Here is a 27,588-nt window from a genome sequence, read left to right on the forward strand (position 1 = left end):
TCCAATTTTTGTCTGTTAAGTATAATGCTGGCTGTAGGTTTGTCATATATAGCTCTTATAGTGTTGAGGTACTTTCCTTCTATTCCTAGTGTCTTAGAGCTTTTATCATGAAATGGTGTTGGATCTTATCAAAGGCTTTTTCTGCTTCTATTGAGATGATCAAGTGGTTTTTGTCTTTGCTTCTGTTAATGTGGTTTATTATGTTTATTGATTTTCGTATGTTGAACCACCCCTGCATTCCTGGGATGAAGTCTGCTTGTTCTTGGTGAATGATCTTTTTGATGTGTTGTTGAATTCGGTTTTCCATTATTTTATTGAGGATTTTTGCATCAATGTTCACTAAGGAGATTGGCCTATAGTTCTCCTTTTTGGAGGTGCCTTTGCCTGATTTTGGGATAAGTTTAATACTGGCTTCATAAAATGTGTTAGGCAGTTTTCCTTCCCTTTCTATTTCATGGAACAGTTTAAGGAGGGATGGTATCAGTTCTTTAAAGGTCTGATAGAATTCAGCAGAGAATCCATCAGGTCCTGGACTTTTCTTTTCAGGAAGACTCTTGATTGCTGCTTCAATTTCATTTTGTGTTATAGATCTATTTAGGTGATTAATATCCTCTTGGTTGAGTTTGGATGATCATATGTATCTAGAAATCTGTCTGTTTCTTTAAGATTTTCAAATTTATTTGAATATAGGTTTTCAAAGTAGTCTCTGATGATTTCCTGGACTTCCATTGTGTTTGTTGTTATCTCCCCTTTTGCATCCCTGATTCTACTAATTTGGGTTTTTTTCTCTCCTCATTTTAGTCAGGTTTGCCAGGGGTCTGTCGATCTTGTTTATTTTTTCAGAGAACCAACTTTTTGTTTCATTAATTCTTTGTATGGTTTTTTTGGTTTCTATTTCTTTGATTTCAGCTCTTATTTTTATTATTTCTCTCTTTCTATTTGTTTTGGGATTTGCTTGTTCTTGTTTTTCTAGGAGTTTGTGATGTATCATTAGGTCATTGATTTGGGATCTTTCAGTCTTTTTAATATATGCACTCGTGGCTATAAACTTTCCTCTCAGGAGTGCTTTTACTGTGTCCCATTGGTTCCGGTACATTGTGTTTTCATTTTCATTGACTTCCAGGAACTTTTTAATTTCCTCTTTTATTTCATCAATGACCCATTGTTCATTAAGCAATGAATTATTCATTTTCCAGCTATTTGCACGTTTTTTGTCTTTATTTTTGTTGTTGAGTTCTAGTTTTATTGCATTGTGATCAGATAGAATGCATGGTATAATTTCTATTTTCTTATATTTGCTGAGGCTTTCTTTGTGCCCTAGGATGTGATCTATTTTGGAGAAGGTTCTGTGGGCTGCTGAGAAGAATGTATATTGTGTAGAAGTTGGACGAAATGTTCTGTAGACATCAACTATGTTTATTTGATCTATTGTATATTTTAGATCTAGGATTTCTTCATTGATTTTTTTAAACCTATCCATTGACCTATCTATTGATGATAATGGGGTGTTAAAGTCTCCCATGACCACTGTTGTTGTAGTTAATACATGCTTTTAGGTTCTTCAGGGTATGTGTGATGAAATTGGGTGCGTTGACATTGGGTGCATATAGGTTGATAATTGTTATTTCCTTTTGGTCTATTTCCCCTTTTATTAATATGGAATGTCCTTCTTTATCTCATTTAATAAATGTAGGTTTGAGGTCTATTTTGTCAGAGATAAGTATTGCTGCTCCTGCCTGGTTTTGGGACCATTGGCTTGGTAAATCTTCTTCTAGCCTTTCATACTAAGCCTGTGCTTATTTCTGTCGGTGAGATGGTTCTCTTGTAAGCATCAAAATTGTTGGACCTTACTTTTTAATCCATTTTGTCAAACGTTGTCTTTTGATGGGGGAATTAAGTCCATTAACATTAAGTGTTAATACTGATAGGTATGTGGTGATTCCTGTCATTTAGTTGTCTTAGTTGTCTGAAGGTTTGATTGTGTGTACCTAAGTTGAGGTTACTCTCTATTTTCTTGCTTTTTCTTTTCCTGTAGTTTGGTGCTGCCTGTCTTTTCATGGTTATGTTGCGTTTCACTTTCTGTGTGCAGAATCCCTTGAAGAATCTTTTGTAGTGGCTTTGTGGTCACATATTGTTTTAGTTTCTGCTTATCATGGAAGACTTTTATTGCTCCATCTATTTTGAATGATAGTTTTGCTGGATAGAGTATCCTAGGGTTGAAGTTATTTTCATTCAATGCCAGGAAGATCTCACCCCATGCTGTTCTTGCTTTTAATGTTTCTTTTGAGAAGTGTGCTGTGATTTTGATGGGTTTACCTTTGTATGTTATTTGTTTTTTCTGTCTTACAGCCTTCAGTATTCTTTCTTGGGTCTTTGTAGCTGTTGTTTTAATGATAATATGCTGTGGGGTAGTTCTATTTTGGTCTGGTCTGTTTAGTGTTCTGGAGGCCTCTTGCATCTGAATGGGAATAGATTTCTCTAGGTTTGGGAAAATTTCTGTTATTATTGTGTTGACTATATTACGCATTCCTTTTGCTTGCACCTCTTCTTCTTCAATGCCCGTGATTCTCAGATTTGGTCTTTTGATGGAATCAGTGAGTTCTTGCATTTTCTTTTCACAGGTCTTGAGTTGTTTAATAGTTCTTCGGTTTTTCCTTTAATTACCATTTCATCTTCAAGTTCTGAGATTCTGTCTTGTGTTTGTTCTTTTCTGCTGGATTGGCCTTCCGTTTGGTTTTGCAATTCTGTTTCATTCTTTTTTCTCTAGTTTCCCATATCCTGAGTTCCTTCCTCTTTAATGTTGTCTATTTTCATCCTGAGTTCATTTATCTTTTTATTAATCATGTTCTTTGTTTCACTTTGGTGTTTATACAGTGCTTCTGTGGTATCTTTTATTTCTTCTTGTGCTTTCTCAAATTCTCTATTTTTGTTGTCTTGGCATTTCTTGAGTGTCACCTGTACATTTTGGTTGATCATATCCAGTATCATCTCTATAAAATTTTCATTGATTCCCTGTAGGATTTCATCTTTCAGATTATTCTTGTGGCCTTCATTGCATTCTTTGGCATAGTTCGTCTTCATTTTATTGGAGTCTGGATCTGAGTATCTGTTTTCTTCATTTCCTTCTGCTTCCTGTACTGATTTTTTGCTGTGGGGAAACTGGTTTCCCTGTTTTTTCTGTCTTCCCGTCATTGCTCTTGGTGTTGTTATTATCCCTGTACTGTGTGCAATTAAGTATTTTCTAGCTTGTAATAGTAACAATGGTGAGATCTAGAATGGAATGGTGAGAGGAGAGGAAAAGCAAAGAAGGTAAAGAAAAAGGGAAAAACAAATAAACAAGCAAGTAAAAAATACAAAACAAACAACCAAACAAAAAGTTTCAAAGATATAAACAGGGAGAGATAGTGTACTAATCATCAGTAAGCTAAACAGGCATTAGAGAGATAGAGAGATAGAGGATTGAAAAATAAAATAAAATAAGATTAAAAAAATCTCCAAGTTCAAATGCAATAAAGTTTCAGTCTTAATAATTTTTGTCTTAGTCACTCAGGCTCCAATCCTGGAGATGGTGTCTCAGAAGTAGTTCTGTGGTTGTCTCATCAAAGGGGAAAACAAACAAACAAACAAAATACACCACTAAATGTCCCAAGTTCAAATGCAATACAGTTTCAGTAAGTTTTTCAGCATGCAGATGTAGTTCAGTTGTTGTCTCATCAAAGGAAGAGAAAAAAAAGAGTCTGAAGACAGCTTTGTGAATTTCTATCTGAGGCTTCAGCTCACCTGCCCGCCACTGTCAGCCAGTTGTTGCTGCGGGTTTTATTTATTCAGATCTCAGGAGTGAGCTTAACTCTCACCTGGCCCTGCAGGCTTTGTTTATTTAGAGTTCTCCTGGGCTCCACTGCCACTGTTACAAGCTTTCCCCTTTCCAAGCACACTCTGGGAGGTGATGCTACACCCATTTTCTCCCGCCGGCATGTTTATTTACAGATCACATGTGAAGTGGGCATTGCCCCCTCTCCTGTGAGTTTTCCTCCCAGTGCCACTTTTATAAGCTTTCCTGCTCTTGGTTACTGGGTGGTGCCCCCTCTCCTGCCTTCTCCAGTGGCTTGTTTATTTACAGTTCTGTGAGGGATTTCTCCTCTCCCCCTCTTCAGCGCTCATGGTGCCCCACCCTCTTTGCTTTTTTGTTGTTATTGCTTATTCAGTTTTTCTCTCTGTTTTTTCCCTGTGTGGGGGTCATTCTGACCAGGAGGCTATGCTGATCAGGGCCAGGGTTGTCTGTGGGAGTACTGTGTGCTGCTGAGCTCACCTTGTGGTCTGCGTCTTCCTAAGCGGTCTGGGGGCTGGCGTCTGGCAGTGTGGAAGCCCTCTTGGTTTCTCCATTTAATGTGGAGTGGGAATGCTATGCGTGGACTTGGGGTGTGGAGGAGTCAAAGTTTTGCCTCTTCTCAGTGGTTTTTCCTGTAAGGTGTATCTCCAGTGTCTCTCCAAGATTTTACTTTAGGAAGCACGCTTTCTGCTTCCTCCCTCTAGCCACCATCTTGGATTCTGGAAATTTTCTGTTATTATTTTGTCGAATAGATTATGAATCCCTTTTGCTTGCACCTTTTCTCCTTCTTCATTGCCCATGATTCTTAGGTTTGGTCTTTTGATGGATTCAGTGAGTTCTTGCATATTCCCTTCGCAGGTCTTGAGTTGTTTGACTAATACTTCTTCAGTTTTTCCTTTCATTTCCATTTTATCTTCAAGTTCTGATATTCTAGTCTGCTGGAATGGCCTTCCATTGTGTTTTGTGATTCTGTTTCCTTTTTTTTATGAGGTTTTTCCATATTATGGGTCCCTTCCTCTTTAATATTATCTATTTTTGCTTTTAATTCATTTATCTCTCAATTTCTAATGTTCTCTGTTTCACTTTGGTGTTTATTTAGGGCTCCTAGGAGTGCATTTATTTGCTTCTGTTCTCGTATTCTTTATTTTTGGTGTGTTCAAATTTCTTGAGTGCCTCTTGTATGTTTTGATTAACCATGTCTACTAATATCTCCATGAAATTCTCAGTGATTACTTGCAGGATTTCTTCTTTGGGGATGTTCTTCGGACATTGTTGGGTTTCTTGGCGCCATTTATCTTTGTTTTGTTGGAGTCTGGAACTGAGTATCCATGTTCTTCATTTCTCTCTGAATCCTGTATTAAAGTATTTTTGTGTGGAGAATGGTTTCCATCCCTTTTTCTTGTTCCCATTGCTCTACTTGGTACTGTGCAACTGTGTTCTTGATAGGCTAATTGGTAGTTTCAGTCACCTGTTTTCTTTCCCTTAGTTTTATTTTGTTTTGTGGGTGTATTTTGATTGTAGCTAAGTGTGCTATTTCTGTCATTGGTCTGAGTATAATTTAGTGTTAACTAATTCACAATAATAAAATTAACAACAACAACAACAAAAAACCCCCAAGAAATCTACAGGGAGAGATGAACAAACAAACACAAACAAGAAACAAAGTAGATAAACAATCAAAAAACTCCAGGTTCAGGAACAATAGAATTTCAGTCTCAGTTTAAGTTCTGGTGTTAACTCCTCCAGCATCCAATCCTGTTGTTGGTATTTAAGCAGAAGCTCTGTCGTAGTCTCTCCAGGTGGTTGGGTAGTATTTTTTTTCTTCCGTCTGTCTTTCGGCAGCAGCTGCTTGGTCAGTTCCTCCCTCAGTGAGGTGTGACGGTTTTTTACATGTTATCCTCAAGTACCAGAGATCAGCTCTGTAGCCCACAAGCTGTCCTGCTTTGGAGTTGGGTTTTCATTGTGCTTGTTTACTGGGGGCTTGTTTCTTTTCTTCACCTCCTTTCTCTAGGGCAAGGTCAGTGATCCCTCAGCCGCCCCTCTGCTGTCAGCGTGTTGTGTTGGTTTACTGTTTGTTTTTCAATGTTGCAGAGCTGTTTGGATTTGGGTGTTGCTCACTGGCTCAGGAGATGAGCTTTTCGGACTGATACCTGCCTTATTTCATGTCGCCCACTGTCAGTCCTCCTGCCTTTCTAGCAAGTTCATGTGGTGATCACCTCCTTGCCACTCCCCCTCTTCTCCCATGTGCTTTCAGAGTTCCTGCCCCCTCTGCTGTGTGCTAGTTTTCAGTTTCTTGTTTATTGTTCAGGTTTTTTTTTTGCAGGGGCGGGTCAGTCTGTTGAAGGGGCTATGCTGGTTTATCCCAGGGGTGGCTGGGGGAATGCCATGTGATGCTTGGTGCTCACCTGTTTGGTTTGCCCAATGTCTCCCAAGCAGGTTTGGAGCTGGTGTCTGGTAGCAGTGGCAGCCCTCCTGTTTTCTCAGTGTAACATGGCATGGAGAAGATTTCTATGGGATAGGGGTACAGGGTGTCGAAGTTTTGGTTCTCCTTAGTGCTTTATTTCCTCCAAGTGTGGCACCCGTGTCTCAGCAAGTTTTTTGATTCACGAAGCTCACTCTGTCTGCTTCCGTATCCTAGTTACCATCTTGGATCCTCCATCCTAATTCTTTAAAATTGGGAGTAAATGAGCTAAAAGGATATCAGGCTCTTAGCACAGTGCTGGAAGGAGGTGAGTGTTGGTTATGCCAGCCATTGGGAAGCCGTCCACACAACATAGTGTATACTGGCTTAGGACTTGCTATCAACGAACTTGCTGCTTTCAAAATTGGCTCTGCCTGTGCCCCAGCTCCTGGGCTCAAGTGAGCCTCTTTCCTCAGCCTCTGGAGAAGGTGGGCCTACAGGGGTGCGCTGCCATGTCCAATGTTTGGTTCCTTTTTTTTTTTTTAAATAAAGTCTGCCTAATATACTCAAGTCTACAAAACCATTGCTTATCTGTCTGCTGTTCTGTTAAGTAAAAAAAGGGATTAAAAAATATGTGTAGTTCAATTGTAGTAGCAAAAATGCTGTTGAGACATTATGAGACACAAGTATGCTTTATGTCTACTTCTTTTTCCACAGAGTAATAAAAAGAGATGTACTGAAGGGTGGACATTTAATAGACGTTTTACTGCTCAAAAGGGACTTTCTTGAATAAAAGTCCCACACTCCTCTCCTTGAAGAATACAATGATTGCTAGTATAGTTTGGGTCACTGTTTTGATTCTTTCTAAAAGGACAGTAGTTTTATCCACTGTTGTTTTTGTACTGCTGATCAGTTCAAATGTAAGAATACATTAAAGGTGAGTAACATCTTAGTATCATTGAGGATCCTGTAAAGAGCTCTGTGAACTGTAGAATCTAGAAACCACATTTTTGGTGATCTTCTGTTACAGTATGGAATTTTGTGTTTGTTCCTAGAGAATTTGTAAAAGTCTAGCTGACAGCTGCTGCTTCTTGTAGATATTTCCCAGCCATTGATTTGGATATTAACAATCCTTATTAACTGAAGACACATACAAAATAGATACATTTCCTAGAGATTGTTGAAAGATGAGAGGGTAAACTTGCTGATTTCTGTGCCTTTGCTTTCTAGCCATAGGAATTCTGTAATCAGATGAAGACTTCCTCAACTGTGGATGTTATACCCATCCCAGAAACTTTAAGGATTCATTCCTTTTTCTCGTTTTGATTGTTTTATTTATTTATCTCTGCCTTCAAATTTCTTTGCTATTTTCTTTTATAAAATTGCTTTTTTGTGACAGTTTTATTCTCAGTTCTGTTTATAATTTGCCTCTTGTGCTATCCTTTTATCTTTTATGTCTTAGCCTTTTATTTAAATTTTTTTGTTTCAAATTTATTTTACCTTAAAATCTCTTTATATTCTTTTATTATTTTTTGTAAACCTTTCTTTTGTTCTCATGTTTGCTCTAACCAAAATTGAAAAACTAGTATAGTAAAACCATACTAGTTTTAATTCTTCCACCACCTACCTTTTTATAATTTCTCTTAAATGAATTTTTCTTGTGGTTTATATCTTTTCCTAACTTCTTGTTTTGGTTTTTGCTTGCCTGTAAGTGTTATAAAAGTGAGGATCATCCAATCCCTTAGTGGGAATTACTTAAAACTGTGTTTGTTCTAGTCATTTGTAGTTGTCCTATCAATTTCCTCAATGACTTTCCTTTCATGTCACTCCTTCTCAGGCTTTCATTTTGTGTGCAGATATAAATGGAATCATAAAGTACACATTGTTTTGTTTGGCTTATTTAGTGCTTAACATTGTATTTGAGATGTATTATATTGATAAAGGTTAACAGTATTCAGTTAATTCTTGTTTCTGTATTCAAATACCATAGTTTATTTATCGTGTTAGTATTGATGGTCAGTGGGGTCATTTATTGGTTTTGGCTGTTTCAATATTTCTGCTAAGAAGATCTTGTATATATATATTTTAAAAAGCATTGTGCAGTGTATGAATGTTTTTATAGCTTAGTCAACAATTCTAGGTTATTAGGTGATTAATGAGTTATTTTTTGCTATGGGGCAACTCTGTAGTAAAAATAGGACTATGTCAAGGGGTGCATGTATTTAGATGAGTGAAGTTATGGAACTAGAGAATAGGTGGACCAGGAAGTTTTCAACTCTTATTTCAATGCCAGACCTTTTAAAGCACATAAGACAATTTTTAGAAAGCTTTTTCTCATTCCCTATTGTTGAGTTGCTGATAATTTATGCATAGATTCCATCCTATGTTTTGAACTTGGAGTTTGTCTTAACTTGTTTTTTGTTGCTTTGATAGAATACTGACACTAAGTAATTTATAATGAACAGAAATTTGTTGGCTTATGGTTCTCGAGGCTGAGAAATCCAAGGTAGAGGTGCCAGTATTTGGTGAGGGCCTTCTTGCTGTGTTGTCCCATGGCAGAAGAGCAAAGGATGAGAGAGACTCATTCTTTTATAACCAATGCACTCCTAAGATTACTACATTATTCTACTACTCTTCATGAATGTAACATCCTCAAGACTCAGTAACCACCTGTGAGACTTGTTGCATTGGGGATCAAGTTTCCAATATATGAACTGTGGAGGACATGATGAAACCACAGTGGGGTTTACAACTCATAGAATCTAATTTGAGAAGAGCACAAAGGACCTTGAAATCATTTGTGATCTCTCCACCTGTTAATTAAGTAGTACCTATGAAATGGTACCTACTTCATAGTATAGGAGTGTAAGACATGTAGTTTGTAATATGTGTTAATGTGCTATTGTTTATTCAAGTCTGATAAGAGAGCAAGAGAAATAAACCTTCTCTGTTAGTACAATGATACAGGAAAGTTAATATGGAAAAAATTGACCCAGAAAGATTTCCATCTTTCTGCATTTCATTGGTTTGAAAATATCTTTAATAGTGTATTTTGGTACTTTTCCAGACATGATAGAAAGACAGTACTAATTTGGAGATGTGTTGTATTTGATTCAGGTCTGTAAAATCCTTTTTGGTAAGACAGTTAAGTCCTCTCTCCTGCCTCCACTCCTCCTTTTAAAAAGAAAGTATTGTTAAGCACAAGGGTTGTTTTCTAAGTAGTTTTTGGTTGAGTTTCCTTGAGAGATTGTTTAGATAAAAATGACTTGTGGCTTAAAGGTAGCATAATTTGTAATTCTATAACAAACTGTTTATATGTTACACTGATATTGTAAATCTTGCTTCACACTCCAAATTGTGGAAAAGTACATTTTCTTTTTACATTTTTGGTTGTACTTTTTTTTTGTCATTCTTTCTTTTCTTCCTGACCTCTTAATGTTTAAAGATGCCCTAAGGTTTAATCTTTGGACCTATCATTTATCTCAGTTAACTTCTTTCTGATTTTATATTGTTGCTTAACTCATTATCTATATGCCAAACTCCCATGCTCAAATTTTTATACATACTCTCTTGAACTTCACATTCCTGTGAACAACTACTACAGGAATTCCTACCAAGACATGTGAAAATAACATGTTTAAATCACATCTCTTAGTCTGTTGTACCCTAAGATTTTCCTCATAGTAGTACATGTAAGTAGAATGATAGAGTTTTTCAGGACAAAAACGTTGGAGACATCCTTGAATCTTTATTTTCTACTTTGTAATCAAATATGCCAGGAAAATGTCTTGTGCTTGGTTATTAAAGTTAATCCAGAAGTTGATCACTACTGACCTACTATCCTGTTTTAGCCGTCAGTTTCTCTTTTTTGGGTTATTACTAACATATCTTTCTTTCCAAGTTCATAATATAGCTGTCATATTAATGATCCTTAAAAGGTATGACAGATCCTGTCCCTCATCTGCTTAAAATCCTATAATACCTTTGTATTTTACCCACAGTAAATGATAAAATTGTTACTGGTGGCTTCAGAGTTTTACATGATCTGGCATTCTTGCCCATCTCACATACTTCTTTGACCTCATTCCCTACTACTCTGTTGTGGTAGGCAAACTCCTAAGATGACTTACAATACTTTCCATTTGCTAATATTCATGCCCTTATGATCCCTTCCTCTTCAGTGCATGCTTGACCTAATAATTCTAACAAAGAGAATGTTGCAAAAAAGATGGAATGTCACTTCTGAGACTGGGTTATAAGAGACAGTGATTTTTCCTTGCTTGTACCCTCTGTCTCTTCTCTCTTGCTTCACTCTGGTAAAGCAAACTGCCCTGCAGTATACTACCGTATAGAATGGTTCATACAGTAAGGACCTGAAAGTGGCCTCCAACCAATTGTCAGTAAGGAGCAAATTCTGCTAATTTCTATGTGAGCAGGCTTGGAGATAATGGCAGTTGTTTCCCCTCCTCCAGTCCAGCCTTGAGATAACTGCTAGTTGGCCGATACTTTTGATTGTAGTTGTGGGAGAAATCCTGAACTAGAGGCCTGAGCTACTCTGCTCATACTGCTGACTGACTTGCAGAATCTGATAATAAATGTTTCTTTATTTTGCTTTTTGTGAGACAAGGTGTCTTTGAGTAGCCAAGGCTGTTTAGAACTTGCTGTGTAACCCAGGTTAGCCTAGAATTTGTAATCCTTCTGCCTCAGCCTCCCAAGTGCTGGGATCATTAGTGTATGCCACCATGTCTGGCTCTAAAGGTTCTTTAAAAATTATCCACTAAGAGCCTGGTGCAGTGGCTTATGCTTATAATCCTAGACACCTGGGAGATGGTGATCAGGAGGATCAAGGCTTGAGGCCAGCCCGGGCAAGGTCTAGGGACCTCACTTCAAACAATAGTTGGCAGTCCACACACCTGTCATCAAAGCTGTGTGCGGGATATGTAAATAGAAGGATTGTGATCTAGGTCCACCTGGGCAAAAAACAAGGTCAATCCCAAAAATACCTAAAACTAAAAGGGATGGGGGCATGGCTCAAGTGGTAGAGTGCCTACTTAGCAAGTGCAAACTTCATTTTTTTTTTTGCCAAAAAACAATAATCTTTGGCATAGCAATCGATACCCAGTGTGTTAGTCAGTTTTTATCATTGTAACCAAATACCTAAAAAAAACAACTGAAAGGTCAAGGTATTAGAGATTTGCTGAATCCGTTGCTTTGGCCTGAGGTGAGGCAGAAGAGCCTGGTGGCAGGAGCATGTGGCAGAGACTGCTGTCCTCTTGGTAACTGGATAATGGAGGAGTAATAGGAAAGGGCCCAGGGCCAAGACAGACATACACTTTAGAGGCGTGCCCCCAGTGATCCACTTCCTCCAACTAGGCCCTGCTCTCCACAGTTCTACCACCTGCCAGTAGTCTATCCAAATTTAATACATCAGTGGATTAAACCGTTGATTAGGACAGAGACCCCCTCATGATCTATTTGTCTCTAGAAATGTCTTCACAGATGTGCTCAGAGTTTTCCTTTTAATCTTCTAGGCATCCCAATTTGCTCTCTACAGGAGACCCTCTATTCAGAGGCATAAATAGTATAAAAACAAAAGGTTTGAAGAACATGCCATACTAATGGTAATTATGATTGGTGTAATTATGTTAATATCAGACAAAATAGATTTTAAGACAAAAGTTACTAGAGGCAAAGAAGGACGTTTTATAATGGTCAAAGTGCTTATACATTAAAAGGATAGAACAATTATAATTGTACATACACCTATTAACAGAGCTTCAATTTACATGAATCTAAAAATCACAGAATGATAGGAAAAATAGATAATTGTATACTATTAATTGGATATTTGAGCATCCAACTGCATATTGATAAAATAACTACACAGAAAATCAATAAGAATTAAAAAGACTTAAACACTAATTATCAACTTTACAGAGATAGAAAATTCAATCCAATGGATGCAGAACATAACTTGCTTCAAGTATACATGGAACATTATATAATTGGCCATAATAGGCCATTATATAACAAGCCATAGAATAATTCCCAATAAGTTTAAAAGAATTAAAAGTCTTATAAAAATCAAACTGTGTTTTCCAGTCATGGTCTAATTAAAGTAGAAATCAGCAGACAGGAATTTTGGAAATCCATAAATATTTGGAAATTAAGCAATAAACTCTTTTGGCAGTACTAGGATTTGAACTCAGGGCCTTTTGCTTTCTGTATTACTTGAACCACATACCCAGTCCCTTCTGCTGCTGCTATTAAGAGTCTTGCTGTCTATGCGCAGGTTGGCCTAGACTGTCACCCTCCTATTTATGCCTCCCGCAACTGGCCCATGCCACCATGTCTGGCAACAGCATACTTTTAAATAACTTTTGGTCTAGATGAAATCAAAAGCAACTGGAAAGTGTTTTTAACTGAATATAAATAAAAATGCAATATATCAAGTGTATAGGATGCAGCTCAAGCAGTCTGTAGAGGACAATTTGCAGCTCTGAATTCCTCCATTAGAAAAGAATTCTTAGCAAACTGGTATCTAAGGAAGCAGAAGTAGAAAACAAAGGTTAGAGCAAAAATCAATGAAGTAGAGAACAGAAAAGTATTAGAGAAAAATCAATTAAACTAAAATAGGTTCTTTGAAAAAATTTATAAATTTGAAAAATATTTAGTTAGATTGAGGGCATGGAGCAAGGAGTAGTGGAGAGAGAAGATGCAAATTATCAAAATAATGAAAAGGGTGTTAGACAAAGTGTTCTTAGATATAATGCCAAAAGCACGATTCATAAGAGAAACCTTGATAAATTGTACTTCATGAATATTAAATTGTCCTTCAGAATACACAATTTAAAAATAAAGATAAGCCTGGTGTGGTGGTGCATATCTGTAGTCCCAGCAACTTTTGGGAGGCTGAGGCAGGAGGATCACTCAGGCTTACGAGTTTGTCAAAAGTTTAAAACCCTGGCTTTTGGAACATAGGGTGAATGCAGTGGAAATAAGTACTCATGTATGAAAATGGAAAAATGAGACATGTTGAAACTATTCCATGAATGGGGGAATAGAGATAAAGGAGAATGATGGAGGGGGGCGAATTCAACTCCCATATACTGTAAGAACTTTTGTAAATGCCACAATGTTCCCCCAGTACAACAATATAATAAAAAATAAGAAAATCCACAGACAGGAAGAAAACATTTGTAAATCATATGATTAGGGGCTTTTATTGCAAATAAAGCTTATCAATCATTAACAACACAAACCACTCAATTAAAAATTGGTGTTTTACCCATAAAGATATATGGATGGCTTATAAGTACATAAAAAGATGTCTAACATTTCTAATTATTAGGGAAATGCAAATTATATTTCTAGTGACATAACGTATCAAATAGAATGGGTATGTTTTAGCTGAGGCTGTAATAACAAAATACTATAGATTTGATGGCTTAAACAGCAGACATTTCTTATAAATTCTTCGAAGTCTAAGATTAAGGTGCCAGCAAATTCAGTTCCTGGTGAAGGTATTCTTGGAGACAGCCACCTGGCAGTTAAAGTTCACATACTCTGTTCTTTCTTCCTTGTTTTATACAAGCATTAATCCCATCATAGGGGCCACACACTCACCCCCTCATCTAAACCTAATTATTTCCCAAAATAATTCAAAATTATTTCACAATTAAATTATTTCGCAAAATGGTACAGTTGCTTTGGAAAACGGTTTGTAACTATCTCAAAAAGTTAAACTTTATTTGGCCCAGGGGTTCTACTTTTAGTAATCTACTACCTATTACAAATAAATACAATGTTTACTCAAAGGTATTTATGTATATATTCATGGCAGCATTTATTTTTCACAATAGCTTCAGACTGGGATGAATCCAGAAGTCCAACAACTGGTGAATGCTTAAATAAAATCCATGTTCATGTGGTGGAATATTATTCACAGTCTAAGTTAGAGACCAGCAAATTATGGCAAGGGGCACGGGACCAAACTAAATCTGGCCATGTCTGTTTACCTACCTATTGGGTGTGTCTGCCTTCATGCTACAGTGACACAGTTTAATCATTGTAAGGGACATATAGGCTGTGTAGCATAAAATATTTATTATGTAATCATTTACAGAAAAAAATTCCCAACTCTCCAGCTTAGCGAGAGACGCCAGATGAAAAAGACTGCATCTTCAATAATTACAAGTATGTGAAATGCCCAGGAAGGGCAAATTTCCAGAGACAGAAAGCCAATCAATGATTTCTTCAAGTTGGGGTGGAGTAGGGATTATTTGCAAATTGACACAGGCAAACTTTTGGGGATAATGGAAATGTTTTAAATGAGGATTGTGACAGTGATTGCACATACTGTATAAATTTACTAAAATCCTTCAGTTACATAGTTATAATGTAATGAATTTGTGATAGCAAATTACTTGCCCAAGTTGTTGGGAAAAAGTATTAAATGAGCTAATGTAAACAGTATTGCACAGCTTTTGTAGATAATGGATAGTAAGTGAAGGGTAATTGCTATTATTATAATATCTTATAATTTTAGAAGATATGTGCTATGGATTGGATGTGCCCTTTAAAAGTCCGTGTGTTAAAGGTTTGGTCCCCATGGTGGTGTCATTTGGAAGTGCTGTGAACCTTTAGGAGAAGAGGTCCTTAGGTTCCCATGGTGTGCCATTGAAGGGGAAGGTGGGATAAGCCCCCCTCCTCTCCTTTGCCGTGAGGTGTGCAGTTTGCTCCACCATGCCTTCCCCACCATTGTCGTGGTATTTCCACCAGGGGTTCAAAGTGATGGACCTGCCATTTTTGTACTGTAACTTCCAAAACTGTGAGCTAAAGTAAACCTTTTAGGTATTTCTTTATAGTAATACAAAGCAGACTAGCACAGCTTTTTTTTTATTTCATTTGATTTTCTTTCTATAATTGGAATCTCATCCCTAACTTATAATGAAAAAAATGAGGCTAACAAGTTATGGAGACCAGGGGTTATAAATTGGATGTGCTTCTTTGACTCTGTATGACACAGCATGGCTTCTAAGTGTAACAGTTTGTAATGATAATTTGCCTTATGCATTGGACCTACTGCTATTTCAGCTAATGTTTCTATGTAGCTTTGTAGTCAACATTCTATCCATCAGTTGCTACACAATTGTGAGTTACTTGGGGTATAAGTTTAATTCTTGTCAATTTCTATGGGCATGAGGTTTTAAAATATTTTCCTAATGTGTTCTTTGATGTTAGTGAGTCTGTTAAACCAAAAATTTGTTTAGCTTTAATTGGAGAATGGTAATCTTTTAATGAAAACATTTACAATTACAAGCATACTTTATAAAGATGTCAGGATATGAGTGTCATAACTGTTGGAGTTAAGAATAATTGCCTTTCAAAATAACTGAGTTTGAAGGTGGTATTTCTCTATTTTATGTTAGTAGTAGTAGCATTATTTTTCCATTTATAGACTTATAAGTGCAATTTGACATTAGAAATGATCCAAAACATATAATAAATGTTAAATTAAGTTACCTTTACAATTAAACACTTATGGGCCAAAAGAAGAAATCTTTGAAGAACATTGAGAAAGAAGAGTCAGATTATGACTGTTTAGAATGTGATGTTAGGGAAACAAGAATTTAGAGCAGTTTTTCTAAATCTGTTTTGAGTCCTAGACTATGTGGGCAATATTGTAGTTTCTTTAGAGTTACGTCTGTTCGTCACTTCATTCCTTTAGGTACTGATTGCTTGAAACTGTCTTTTTCTAAGCGCTCCTCCCAGCAACATCTCTTTTATAGTCAGTTGCTGGTCCAGCTGCTTTTTTAACTTCGCGTAATAGTTTGGCTACAATTTCTTGAAATTTAGTCATAGAAAATGCTCTCTTGTGTCTGGGATTATATTACTCAGCATAAAGTCTGTGAAATTCATCTATGTCATATTTTATTGCTCTGTGATAGTCTTTTGTATGCATATATCACTCAGTTTTGCTTATCTATTCACTTGGTGATGGACATTGAGATCATTTCCAGTTTTTGATCATTGCACACAATGTTTCTATGGACATTCTAGTTGAGAAAGAGTTAATGCAGCAGATCTGCTATTGTTCAACTCTTGCCTATCTTCTAGAGGGCCTCCTTGTGTTGCTGACCCTTGATCAATTTCTGGGAACCTAACCCTTGCTATGTTCTCAATGCTACTAAATGATAAGCTGAGTATGAAACCATGCCATGCCACCTTGTTTAGATTGTTTTTGTAAAATGTGACTTTTGGTGAACTCTTGATTTCTTTCTTAGGGTCTGTAGTTGTGGTAATCATAGCTGGTTGCTAAACAAGTATGTTATAAAATCTCTAATAAAGTCCCTGAACTCTGCAACTCAAGCATTCTTCTCTGTAGATACACTGCATCATTACTAGATTACTAGATTACTGTGCATCATTGCTAGAGGGTTAGAGTTGTTGGATCATCTGGTAGGTGTATATTTAACTTGATAAGAAACAACCAGTTTTCTGCATGGTTGACCTTTTGTCGCCTCCACATACAAAGTACAAACATGTCAGTTCTACGTTCTTGTCAATACTTGCTACTGTGAGTTTGATTTTATCCATTCTAGTAGGTCTGTATAATCTCACTGAGTTTTCTTTGTATTTTTCTGAGAGTTAAGTATAATGAGCACCCTTGTGAAGGTGCTTATTGGCCGTTGTATATATCTTATATTTTTAAATACCTGTTTAGGTCTGTCCTCCAATTTAAAAATTTTGAAAATGGGTTATTCTTTTTGGGTGAAGATGCCTATGTATTGGTATGCAAGGTGCTTCACAATGTAGCAGTAAGCAAAGAAGCATCTTTCACTTCTTCAGGAGCACAGGTACTGTATGATAAAATGAGTTGTCTTTTTATTGACTTAGAGGAACTTGTTTTATACCCTGTAATACTACTTGAATTTGGTGGTAACTTAGGCAGTCACAAAATCATTTTGCTTTATAGTGGCCTCTAGATAAATAAGATAGTACAAGCCAATAATAAGATCATGTTTAGGTTTATTGTGATTCCTTCCTGAATAAGTAACTGAGGTTTTCCTATGCATTGCTAATAAGTACTTTCCTTTTCCTCCAATTTTTTTAATGGTAAATACACATAACAAAATTTGTTATCTTAACCAGTTTTGGTATACATTTCAATGGTATTAAATACTTCATAATGTTGTACAACCATCCACCATCCATCTTCCTAACTCTTTTTATCCTGTAAAACTGGAATTTTATACCCATTGGAAAATAATCCCCCACTCCTTCCTTTCAATATCTGATAACCACATTCTACTTTGTGTATGGTTTAAATGTATTGTCTCATATAAATTTAATCATATAGTCTTTGTCTTTTTGTGACGGGTTTATTTTACTTAGCATAGTAATCTCAAAATTCATTCCATGCTATAGCATATGTCAGAATAATATTCCCTTTTATGCTGCATTGTGCTTCTCCATTTATTTGTCACTGGATGGTGGGGTTGCTTCTACATTTCACTCTTGTGAGTGATAACAATTATGAACATGGGATTTATTGATCCTATTCAGGTTCAGAACCCATTTTCAGTTCTTTTAGATACATACTGAAGTATAATTGCTGGGTCACGAGGCAGTTCTAAGTTTAATTTTTTTGAAGAAGCATCATACTCTTTCCCACAGTGGCTATAGTGCTCCATGTTTCTACCAGCAGTGTGCAGGGTTCTAGCTAGTTTTCCACATCCTTGCCAACTTGTTATTTTTTACATAGAAATCACCCCAATGGCAGTGAGGTGGGAACAGTTACTTCCCGTTACAAAACAATGCAGTGATTACCACTCTGTAATTGGCTTATATACTTATATTAGTACTGTTATTTGTCTTGAATTTTTACATGTACAAGTAAATATTGATACCCAGATTCCAAAAAACAGGTTTATTAAGCCCCCTAAAAGTTGTTATACTCTTTTTATTGTTAAATGTACTGTATGTTTGGCTGTTCACTGTTAAGCTCTACATTGAATTAAATATTTTGACTAATATTAAAGTATTTCAAATCTAACAGGAAGCAGAAAAATAGTAATTCCTGTCAGTTAACTTTGAATCTAATATTATTGCTTTGCTACTTTTCTTACCTTTTCTTTATCTTGCTTTGTGTAAGATCAGTTGGATAATATTGCATATCTTAAACATAGTATGGGGAAATTTATTTATACCAAAAAACTATTATTTATAGCTAGTTTTTTCTTAAACTTGCCAGAGTAACTGGCAAATGTTGGGTAATCTGTACTTACTTTTAATTTGGAATAATGCAAAAGTTAATTTAGCTTTTATTTGCAAAACTTAATTTAAATGAGATAGTATAACAATTATTGGCAGAATTATCATTATTTTTATTATAAAATGGCCCATAATTAGCCTGAATTGTGATGTGCTATTCTAATTGTTTTGCTAATTTGGGGGATGGAGGACAGTAAAGGCTGTTTGAATATCATGAATGTAGATGGAATTACAAGTGTAGGAAATCAGATGGGGGAGTAAATTTGCTAAATGAGTATGTATACGTATGTACATGCATGCATATAGACTGATAACTATGCTTAGGTACATATGTATTCAGCAGAGCTCAGGTTGTTATTTATTTCCACAGCTTTATATTCTGTCATATTGTTCTGTGTGTTCTTCTGGATCCCTTTTGTCTACTTCTACTATGAGGAAAAGGATGATGATGATACTGGTAAATGCACTGTAAGTTATGTTGCTTTTGTTGAAAAAGATTATTTTCTCCTTTTTAAAAAAGGGTATGACTCCATTTCCGTTTATTTTAGTGTTTAAGTTATTTAAGTGTTGTAGAATAGAGATATGTTATCCACATGTAAATTTTGAAGCTTTCTAGTGGTTATATTAAAATAAGTGAAAAGAAATAGTCGAAATATACTTTAATTATATTTCCTATAATGCTTCAAATATTATTTCAAATATAGTCAAATTATATTAGTGACTAAGAAGATACTGAATTTCTTTTTTACACTGTCTTTGAAGTTTAGGGTGTCTTCTACACTTACAGCAATTTGAAATAGCTGCATTTCAGATGCTCTGTAATATCTGACTTGTGAATATTGCTTTAGACAGAGTAATTCTAGAGCAAGGTTCAGCAAGCATTTCTTCTGTAGAAGAGATAATAGGGATAGGAATAATATACTTATCTCTATTGACTTACGGAATTTTTTTTCTAGTATGGTTATTAGAAGGGAAAAAGAGTTTTATAAAGAGAATCAAAATTATTGCTTGAAGATAATACACAAGTTTAGATTATGAAAGCATATGATGAGGTGACTTGTTACAAAATTAATAAAATCTCAATGAGATTTATGTTGTCACTTCCCTACCCTTTGGTTAATCTTGGGATCCCCCTTACTTTTTCTGTAGTTTTTTTTACTAAAAAGACTATCCCACCAGTGCTGGCCTGGCAGAGTGACTGAAGTAATAGAGCCTCTGCCTAACAAGCTGAGGTTCTGAGTTCAGTCCCCCAGTACTGCCAAAAAAAAAAGAAAAAATTACTACATGAAACTTGAATTTGAATTTAACAAGGTGACTTATTGGAGACTTCATTATTCTGAAAGGACAAATAATGCTATTTTGACTGATTTAACTTTTTCTTTAAGAGTATTACTTTTCTTATTCAGAATGTCTAGCTCTGTGTTTTTCCATTTGTCCTCTAGATTATAACATTGGCACTGAGCAAAGCTCAGCTTGTGAATTCCCATGGTTTTGATTTCAAGCCCTTGTTTAATCACTTATGGTCAATGTGGTAGAGAAAATTATTTAACTTCTGTGGGTCTCAGCTTCCTTATCTCTAAAGTAGGGACAAAAGTATCTGTCTTAGGGTTGTCATGAGAATTAAGCCAGTTAACATGTAAAATTCTTAGAGTAGTGCTGGGAATTGTGTGTATTGTGTATAACATATAAATTTAAAGTACACACTGAGAGCTGGGTGTGGAGGCAGTTGCCTGTAATCCAATCACTCAGGAGGCTAAGGAAGGAGGATCACAATCTTGAAGCTGACCTGGTCTACAGAGCAAATTCTAGGCAGGCCAACCTGAGATACTACCTCAGAAAACAAAAAATTATATATATGTGTCAAATATATAAAGGAATTTACATATATTCAGTAATTGTTGTTAAAACCCATTTTGATTAATTGGGTTAGAGGTATTGTAGGTTCTGATTGCTGTTTGGAAGAATATTTTATTAAAATTCTGATAATTCTACCTAATATGCCCACTGGATAATTAACTATGCTCTCAGTGTATTGCTTTGCATAAGGGCCTAACCATTAAAGATTTAAAAATCTTGCATATTTTACAAAGATTCTTAAGATGTTCTTTTTCCTTTGCATTTTAGTGTTTCTTTCTCAAGTACTGAAACTTCATATTGTTGACTTTAAATGTATATTTATCCTGAAAGTACTATTGGAAGATTTTTTTATATAAGGACTTGCTAAATGATATATGTTTCCCCTTCCCATCTAGCAAATTAAAACGGCACTCAAGTACACGTTGGGATTTGCTGTGATTTGTGCACTTCTTCTTTTAGTTGGGTAAGTCTTAATTTTTTTGCCCTGACAATAGAAATAGAATTATTTGAATAGTTATAACAAAGAGTTCATTCAGAAAAATCTAGGAAAGAAAAACAAAATGTGAAAAGAAGAACAAATCACCTTTTGTATCACTAATGAACAATAGCCACAATTATTAACATTTTTGTCTATGTTGTTCCATCTGGACATTGTTATGTGTTTAAATGAGGAAGGAGTACCCCGCCCCTTGTGTGTGCCCTCTCCAGTTTTATTTTTACACTAATGTGATCATGTTTTATACAATTCTTGGTAATGTGTTACAATAATCATCTCTCTCAGATAGTAAGTGTAGAATCATCAGTTTTGTCTCTAAGCAGTGCTTTCTTAGGGTACACAGTTCACTGGAATGGTCCTCTAGTGATGGCTATATGAACATCTAGGATGTTTACATTTTTCTCATTATTGAAAACAACACTTAAAAAAAACCTTGTCTGTGCATCTTTTATGTTTGATTCATCAGTCAAATCTTAGTCTTTGAGTTCTTCCAAATTCTATCTATACAGTTTTGCAAATTTGAAATTTGTCATCGTAACAGCAAACATTTAACTTTGTAAAAGTAGATCTTGATTTTTTCATTTTTAGTGTTAGGAAATACATTAGGTGCTGAGTCTTTAAAATTTTTGCTTATGATTTGCAATAAGTACCTTTCAGTAAGCAACATAATTCATTTATTAAACCTAATTTATGGTGGGAATAAAATTGGTCATTAATTTTTATTGTTCTAATTGCTCATATAGTGCAAGTGTTTTATAGTCTAGGCCCATTTACAGGTTTTTTTTGCCTGCCTTGATATGTCATGAAAATGGGTACTTGTTGAAAAGACATTTTTAGTGGTATTGCTATTCATTTTAAGTACTGAATTTTTTGAAAAGTCTTTTTAGTTTTTGTGCTTAAAGAATGCCAAATCTGCCCCTATTAATTTGTTTTGAAATGTGGAGATCCTTGTGTGTGAACATAAATTAATTATCTAGAATGGGGTCAATAAACTTAAAGGGCAGACAGTAAGCATGTTAGGTTTAGTTCAGTCTGTGTGGTTGATATGTCCTCATAACTCTGGGTGTAAATACAGGTAGCCAACAATTTGCCAATCCCTGATTTAGAGCATGACTGAGAGCCATAAAAAAAGCTACTAATCTTTGCAGCAGCTGGAATAAAAGAATAATGAATTAAATGTTAGTCATGTTTTGGTCATCGTGGACAGTGCTCCCATTACCATATAAAGTGGTGGAATGAGGCATATTTTTAGGTTGTGACTCACTAAATTTCTTGAAATTTTCATGAAGGTGGAATACCCTAGTTTCTTTGAAGTGGTATTTTTCTTGCTGATAAAATTGTAGATAATTTATTGGCAAATATGTGGTCTAGGTTTTGTCCTCTAAGTTCGCACTGGAGAGACACTATAAATCAATTATAGTGTTTAAGTGCTCTAATAAGAGATATTCAGCAGGTGCTGATATTGGCGGAGCAAGGTCTTATAGAATCAGAAGATTTAAGAGGAAGTAGTATTTGAATTGAGATTTGAAGGAGTAGAAATTGGTCAGCCAACTTAATAAAGATGATAGCTTTCATAATAAGGTACCCCAGACTGTGTGACTTAAATAACAGACATTTATTTTCACAGTTCTGGAAGCTAGAAATCAAAATGCTGGAAAGTTCGGTGTCTGGTGAGGGTTCTCTTCCTGCCTTGTAGAGGGCCACCTCTTATTGTGTCTTTATAAAAATTTTCCTCTGTGCTTGTATGAAGAGATAGCTTTCTGGTGTCTCTTGTTTTTCTTATAAGGATACCAGTCCCATGGGATGAGGGCTCCACCCTTATCACCTCATTTAACCTTAATTACCTTCCTTTAAGACTCTATAGCCGCGCACTATAACATTTGTTAAATGCTCAAGGGATACAAGTCAGTCCATAAAACATATTAACTGAGAGACTGAAATTAGCATAGAATGTCATAAAAAATATGATATGAATTTAAACCTTCCCTTCCCCTCAAAACAAAAACAAAAATGAGAAACAAAGTGTGATATTTCAAGTGTTCACATGGCCAATGATAAGATATACCATTAGGTAGATAGGTAGACTCTCAAGTCTTACATACAGTGCTTTAAGAAATTTTGAGTTTTATCCTACTGAACAATTGAAAGACAGTGAAGATGTGTACATATTTGTGTGTGTGAATGCAGGAAAGCAAATATACCTTACTTTGCTTTACAAGTTAGAGAGCTGTGAAGGATGCATTGAAAGGGGCATTTGGAGGTTGTGTTGGGGAAGTGATAGGTTAACAGGAAGATCAGCCAGGTAGCCTTTGCAATAATTCAGGTGAGAGATGTGGGGCAGAACAAGAATTGTTACAAAGAAAGCAAGAAGAAAGAAACAGATAAGCCATTTGGAAGATAGATATGACTTGCCTTGGTGATTGAGTATAGACAGTCAAAATTTTATATTCAATTCTACTGACTTCATCATTTCAGTTTCATATCTACTGAAATTCATTGGCCTTTTCTTTTGTCTCTTCCTGAAGAGATAATCTGTATTAAGCTAATTTGATGAGTGAGATTGGGCATAAAATATTTTTACTAAGCAATTTTTCAGTTTTATTATTTTCAAGGGTATGAGAAAAAATTATAGTTTTCTAGGTTGCAGCTCTTATTTTGTACTTGTATTGTGTCTTAAGATATGGAAGTGCTCTCTATTCTTTTTTTGTTTGTTTTTGAGAAAGATTGAGATTAAGAAAATATCTGTATGGTCTTGCTGCATATATATCATTGTACTGTAACTTCTGATTACCATAAGATCACCACCATTTAGTAAATGCTCAACAGTCTTATTAACTGCTTTTTCCCTTCTCAAACTTGATGTATCTGTATTACATCCTCACCAGATTTCAATTGCCTTTTTCTTTGTTAGGAGGTATTCCTTTTTCTTTGTAAATCTTTTTTTCTTCAGAGCTGATATTTTGCTAGTGAACAATGGTTTGTTCCTTCAAGTGCTTTGAAGGTTGAAATGCTTTCATATGGGTCAGCTGTTCCTTTTCACCTCAGCCTGGCCCCATTTAAAGGGTAAAACCTAGTTCATAAGGGTCTGTTAGAATTAAGGTCAGCATCCCTGCTCATTGATTAGTGCCTTTACTATATTGGTTGTTAAATGTTTGGAAAATGCTCAGGATTTCATAGTGAGTTGTAATTAGTTTGATTCTGTTTTGGATGTTTCACTCACTTTATGTGAAAATATTTGGGTTTGTGTTCTAGTTTCTACCTAAAATAGTAATAAGTGTTCAAATGTTAGTTTTCTGGTGGATTTCTTCAAAATTATTGAAATTATTCAAAATAATTTCAGGAGTGAAATTCTGCTGAGAATAGTTTGGACCTCTTAGAAAATTTTTTTAATTCCTTTTGGTCATATGACATTTCTTCTGCCTAGTACTCTTTTTTAACTATTTGAATTGTCTTGTTTGAACTTGGAGGTATCATCAAAAGGAAAGGTTAGTTTTCTTCTACCACTGTACAGTACCTTTGAAAACTGACACATGGAGCCTGCACTTCCTGAATATGAATGTTAGTTTGAGATGTTCACAGTATTTCTATTGTTCCCCATACTCACAGATGGGTATTCCCAATGAACAAGTTGAAAACATTTACCCTCGGCATATCCAGAAAAAACTGAGTACAAATAACATAGAGGGTATTATATAAGTAGTTTTTTTTTCTTGCTTAATTAAATCTTAATATTAAAAAGTTAATGTTATTGTTGACATATAGTATGCAATATTTGTTTTTTAAATTTAAAGTTCTTACCTCACTGCTTTTATTTGTTTGATTTTATAGCTAGGCAACAAATACTGAACTTTTTACATTTATTGCTTTGTGCCTTTGAGTAATTGCTTTTCTTTCTAAAAGCGGTGAGAATTAAGCTTCTAAGATTAAGAGCAGTATCGTAAACTAAAATCAATGTGAGTAGTTAGAATTTTTTTTCAATGCTAGGGATCAAACCCAGGGCCTTGCCCATGCAAGGCAAGCACTCTACCACTGAGTTATATCCCCAGCTGATCCCCAGTTAGAAATTGAAATAACTTCTTAATATGTTCTTCCAATTCATCTTTCTTATAATAATTATCAGTAGTATCAAGAAATCAAGCTTTTAAAGTTAAAAACTAAATATTAAAATAATTATTTTCCTTAACTTGAAAATATTATCAGAACAGATAACCTTAATATATGTTGAACTCATCCAGTATTTCCTTTTTATAAAAATTGATAAATGTTACTGTATAGCTCTTAATTAAAATTGGGCTGGGAAAGAGGTAGTAGTATTAAGGTTATTTTTGCCTTCTTGTTTGATTGGCCACATACACAATCTAAGGGACATCAAGCCCTTTGCCTTAATCTCCTGATTGTCTGCTTCTGTTTCTTGACCTGAGCTAGGTAATGAACTGACCACGTATTCATTGTGTGTTCCATTTTCTCCTAGTGTAAGCTCTTAGACAATTTCCATTTCCATGGTCTCCCTTCAACTGTGGCTTAGAAAATAAGTGAGAAATATTTTCATTGTTTCTATTAGGTAGACTATTGAGAGATATAGAAAAATAATGAGAAGAAAGTTAAAATAACCCCTAATTCCACAGTGTGTAATTTATTATTTATTGGGATGTATTTTCTTTCTATTTTGCATATACATATATTGAAATAGTTGCGTGTATTTATATTCTGTTCTACTAATTTAGCACAGAGGTCCTTGACCTTTTCTTGTACCATAGGCTATTTTGACCATCTTAAACCTATGGTCCCTCCTCAAAATGTTGTATTTATTAATTTTGTGTTTTATTTTTCCCAGCTTTATGAAGGTATAATTGTCAAAATATTTTTAAATGCAAAAGGTAATATATGGGGTTCCAAAGGAAACACTTAATGAAGTAATAAAAATATTAAAACAAATTTGTGATAAAGTAAGTAAATAAATAAGAAACTTATCATTCCTCTCTGTGCCTGGTATAGATATATTAATTCTTTTGGGGAAAAAGTTGATCTTTATTTCTAAAACTTGAGTTTCAGACCATTTTCTTTCACTTAACTTTTTATTTTTTAAAGTCAGTAAATAAGAATTATTTTCTCCTTTGTAGTGCTTTTGTTCCTTTGAATGTTCCTAGTAACAAAAATTCTACAGAGTGGGAAAAAGTGAAGTTTCTGTTTGAAGAACTTGGGAGTAGTCGTAAGTATTTGTTTTTAAAAAAAACTCATAATAATTTCTATTTCTTAATTTTTCCCATTTTTAAATAGTAACATAGTTTTGTCCTGCTCAAGTTTAGCCCCACAATTTTTTCACTTGTTAAATTTGTGCTAGGCAAATTTAAGGCTCACTTCTAGCTATATTATATATCTTGTTTCTTGGCTTCTGCATAAAATTACCATGTTAAAAAGAAAATTTAATCTTCAAAATATTTTGGCAGTAAAGATCTTACAATTTCTGTGTGATCTTCAATTCACTTAGGTTAATATGGATATATGTTAAAGAAATGTGCTGGTCATACTGGTTTTTACTTTTAATTTTAATTAGTAAAAGAGAGGCCTATATTACTTGAGATGAAGAAATCTTTTATGCAGGATATAAATTACAGGTGTTTCATATGATTTAGATAATGTTTCATTATAAATTTATTTCACTAAAACATTTTAGCATTGCTTTCACAGAAGTTCTTAACCTAATCCATGTGACCTAGGTTTATATAAAGGGTGGGGGAAGGAAAGTTCAATGAATGAAGATAGTTGCTTAATCATTGAAAAATAGCTTCCATTAGAGATATCATGTAAAAATGTAAAATACTACTCAAAAATTTTTGTGCATTTGAACAAAGTTGATTTTATAAGAAACCTAGGATACTAATTTTATGACACTGAAAAATGTTAGTGCTTTTGTATTTCTTTCTAAGTCCTGCACATTCTTTGGTCAGCACTTTTTTTGCTTTTTACTCAGATGCAATATTAAGTAATGATTAAATTGTGTCTTGGAATCTACCATGCAACTCCTAATTTTCTTGTTTTTCACTTAAGATTTCATCTTGTAAATTGTGGTCCATTAATATCTTGCTGATACTAGCAAGAATAAGGATAGCAGGACTGACATCTACTGTTAATTAATTGTCAGGATTTATGAACCTTGATTCTGTTGCTGAGAAATAAATGTCTCCGTTTCTTGCTGTTAACTCTTTTGAGGTTTTCAGTACTACTCTTCTGCCCTAAACATTATTTCATAAGTTACAGCAGTCTTTGCATATTAGTGTCACCTGAATCACTAACTAGGTAGGTAGCATTATTCTAAAATTTGCAACCTCACTCTTAGTGTTAATTTTATTTTTTTTCTTAAATCTTAAATACCATATTCTGGAGTACATTTCACATATACCTCCAAATTTGCCATCTTTTTAGGTTCAAATCAGTTACCCAACAATTATTAATTTCTCATCTTACTGTCCTTCATCCCTCCTCCTTTCATTTTTTAGGCATCAAGAATATTTAGCTTTTTAAAAACACCCACTTTACACATAGTGAAATGCATACATCTGTGCATGCTGTATGTAATTAGTAAAGTGATTGCAATCAAGGAATGGATCACATCCATCACTACAGAATTTTCTTCAGTGTACCTATTCACAGTGTACCTGTGAGAAATACTGCTATATGTTAGTTTTGCCTTTAAAAGAATCAGTGGAATTATATATTTTTTTGTATATG

The 27,588-nt window shown here is 35.0% G+C and overlaps 1 protein-coding gene across 2 annotated transcripts in view; it reads left to right on the forward strand.

Moving 5' to 3' along the window:
• The window catches only part of Lmbrd1 (LMBR1 domain containing 1), a 114,236-nt gene that overhangs the window by 36,645 nt on the left and 50,003 nt on the right, over window positions 1–27,588 (forward strand). For both annotated transcript variants that reach the window (XM_074080471.1, XM_020159302.2), the window contains exons 4-6: window positions 18,877–18,974; window positions 20,759–20,826; window positions 25,980–26,068. In XM_074080471.1, the coding sequence (XP_073936572.1) occupies window positions 18,877–18,974; window positions 20,759–20,826; window positions 25,980–26,068 (255 nt within the window). The remainder of the gene's footprint in view (window positions 1–18,876; window positions 18,975–20,758; window positions 20,827–25,979; window positions 26,069–27,588) is intronic.

This window comes from Castor canadensis, chromosome 1, assembly GCF_047511655.1.
Source record: "Castor canadensis chromosome 1, mCasCan1.hap1v2, whole genome shotgun sequence".
NCBI lineage: Eukaryota > Metazoa > Chordata > Mammalia > Rodentia > Castoridae > Castor > Castor canadensis.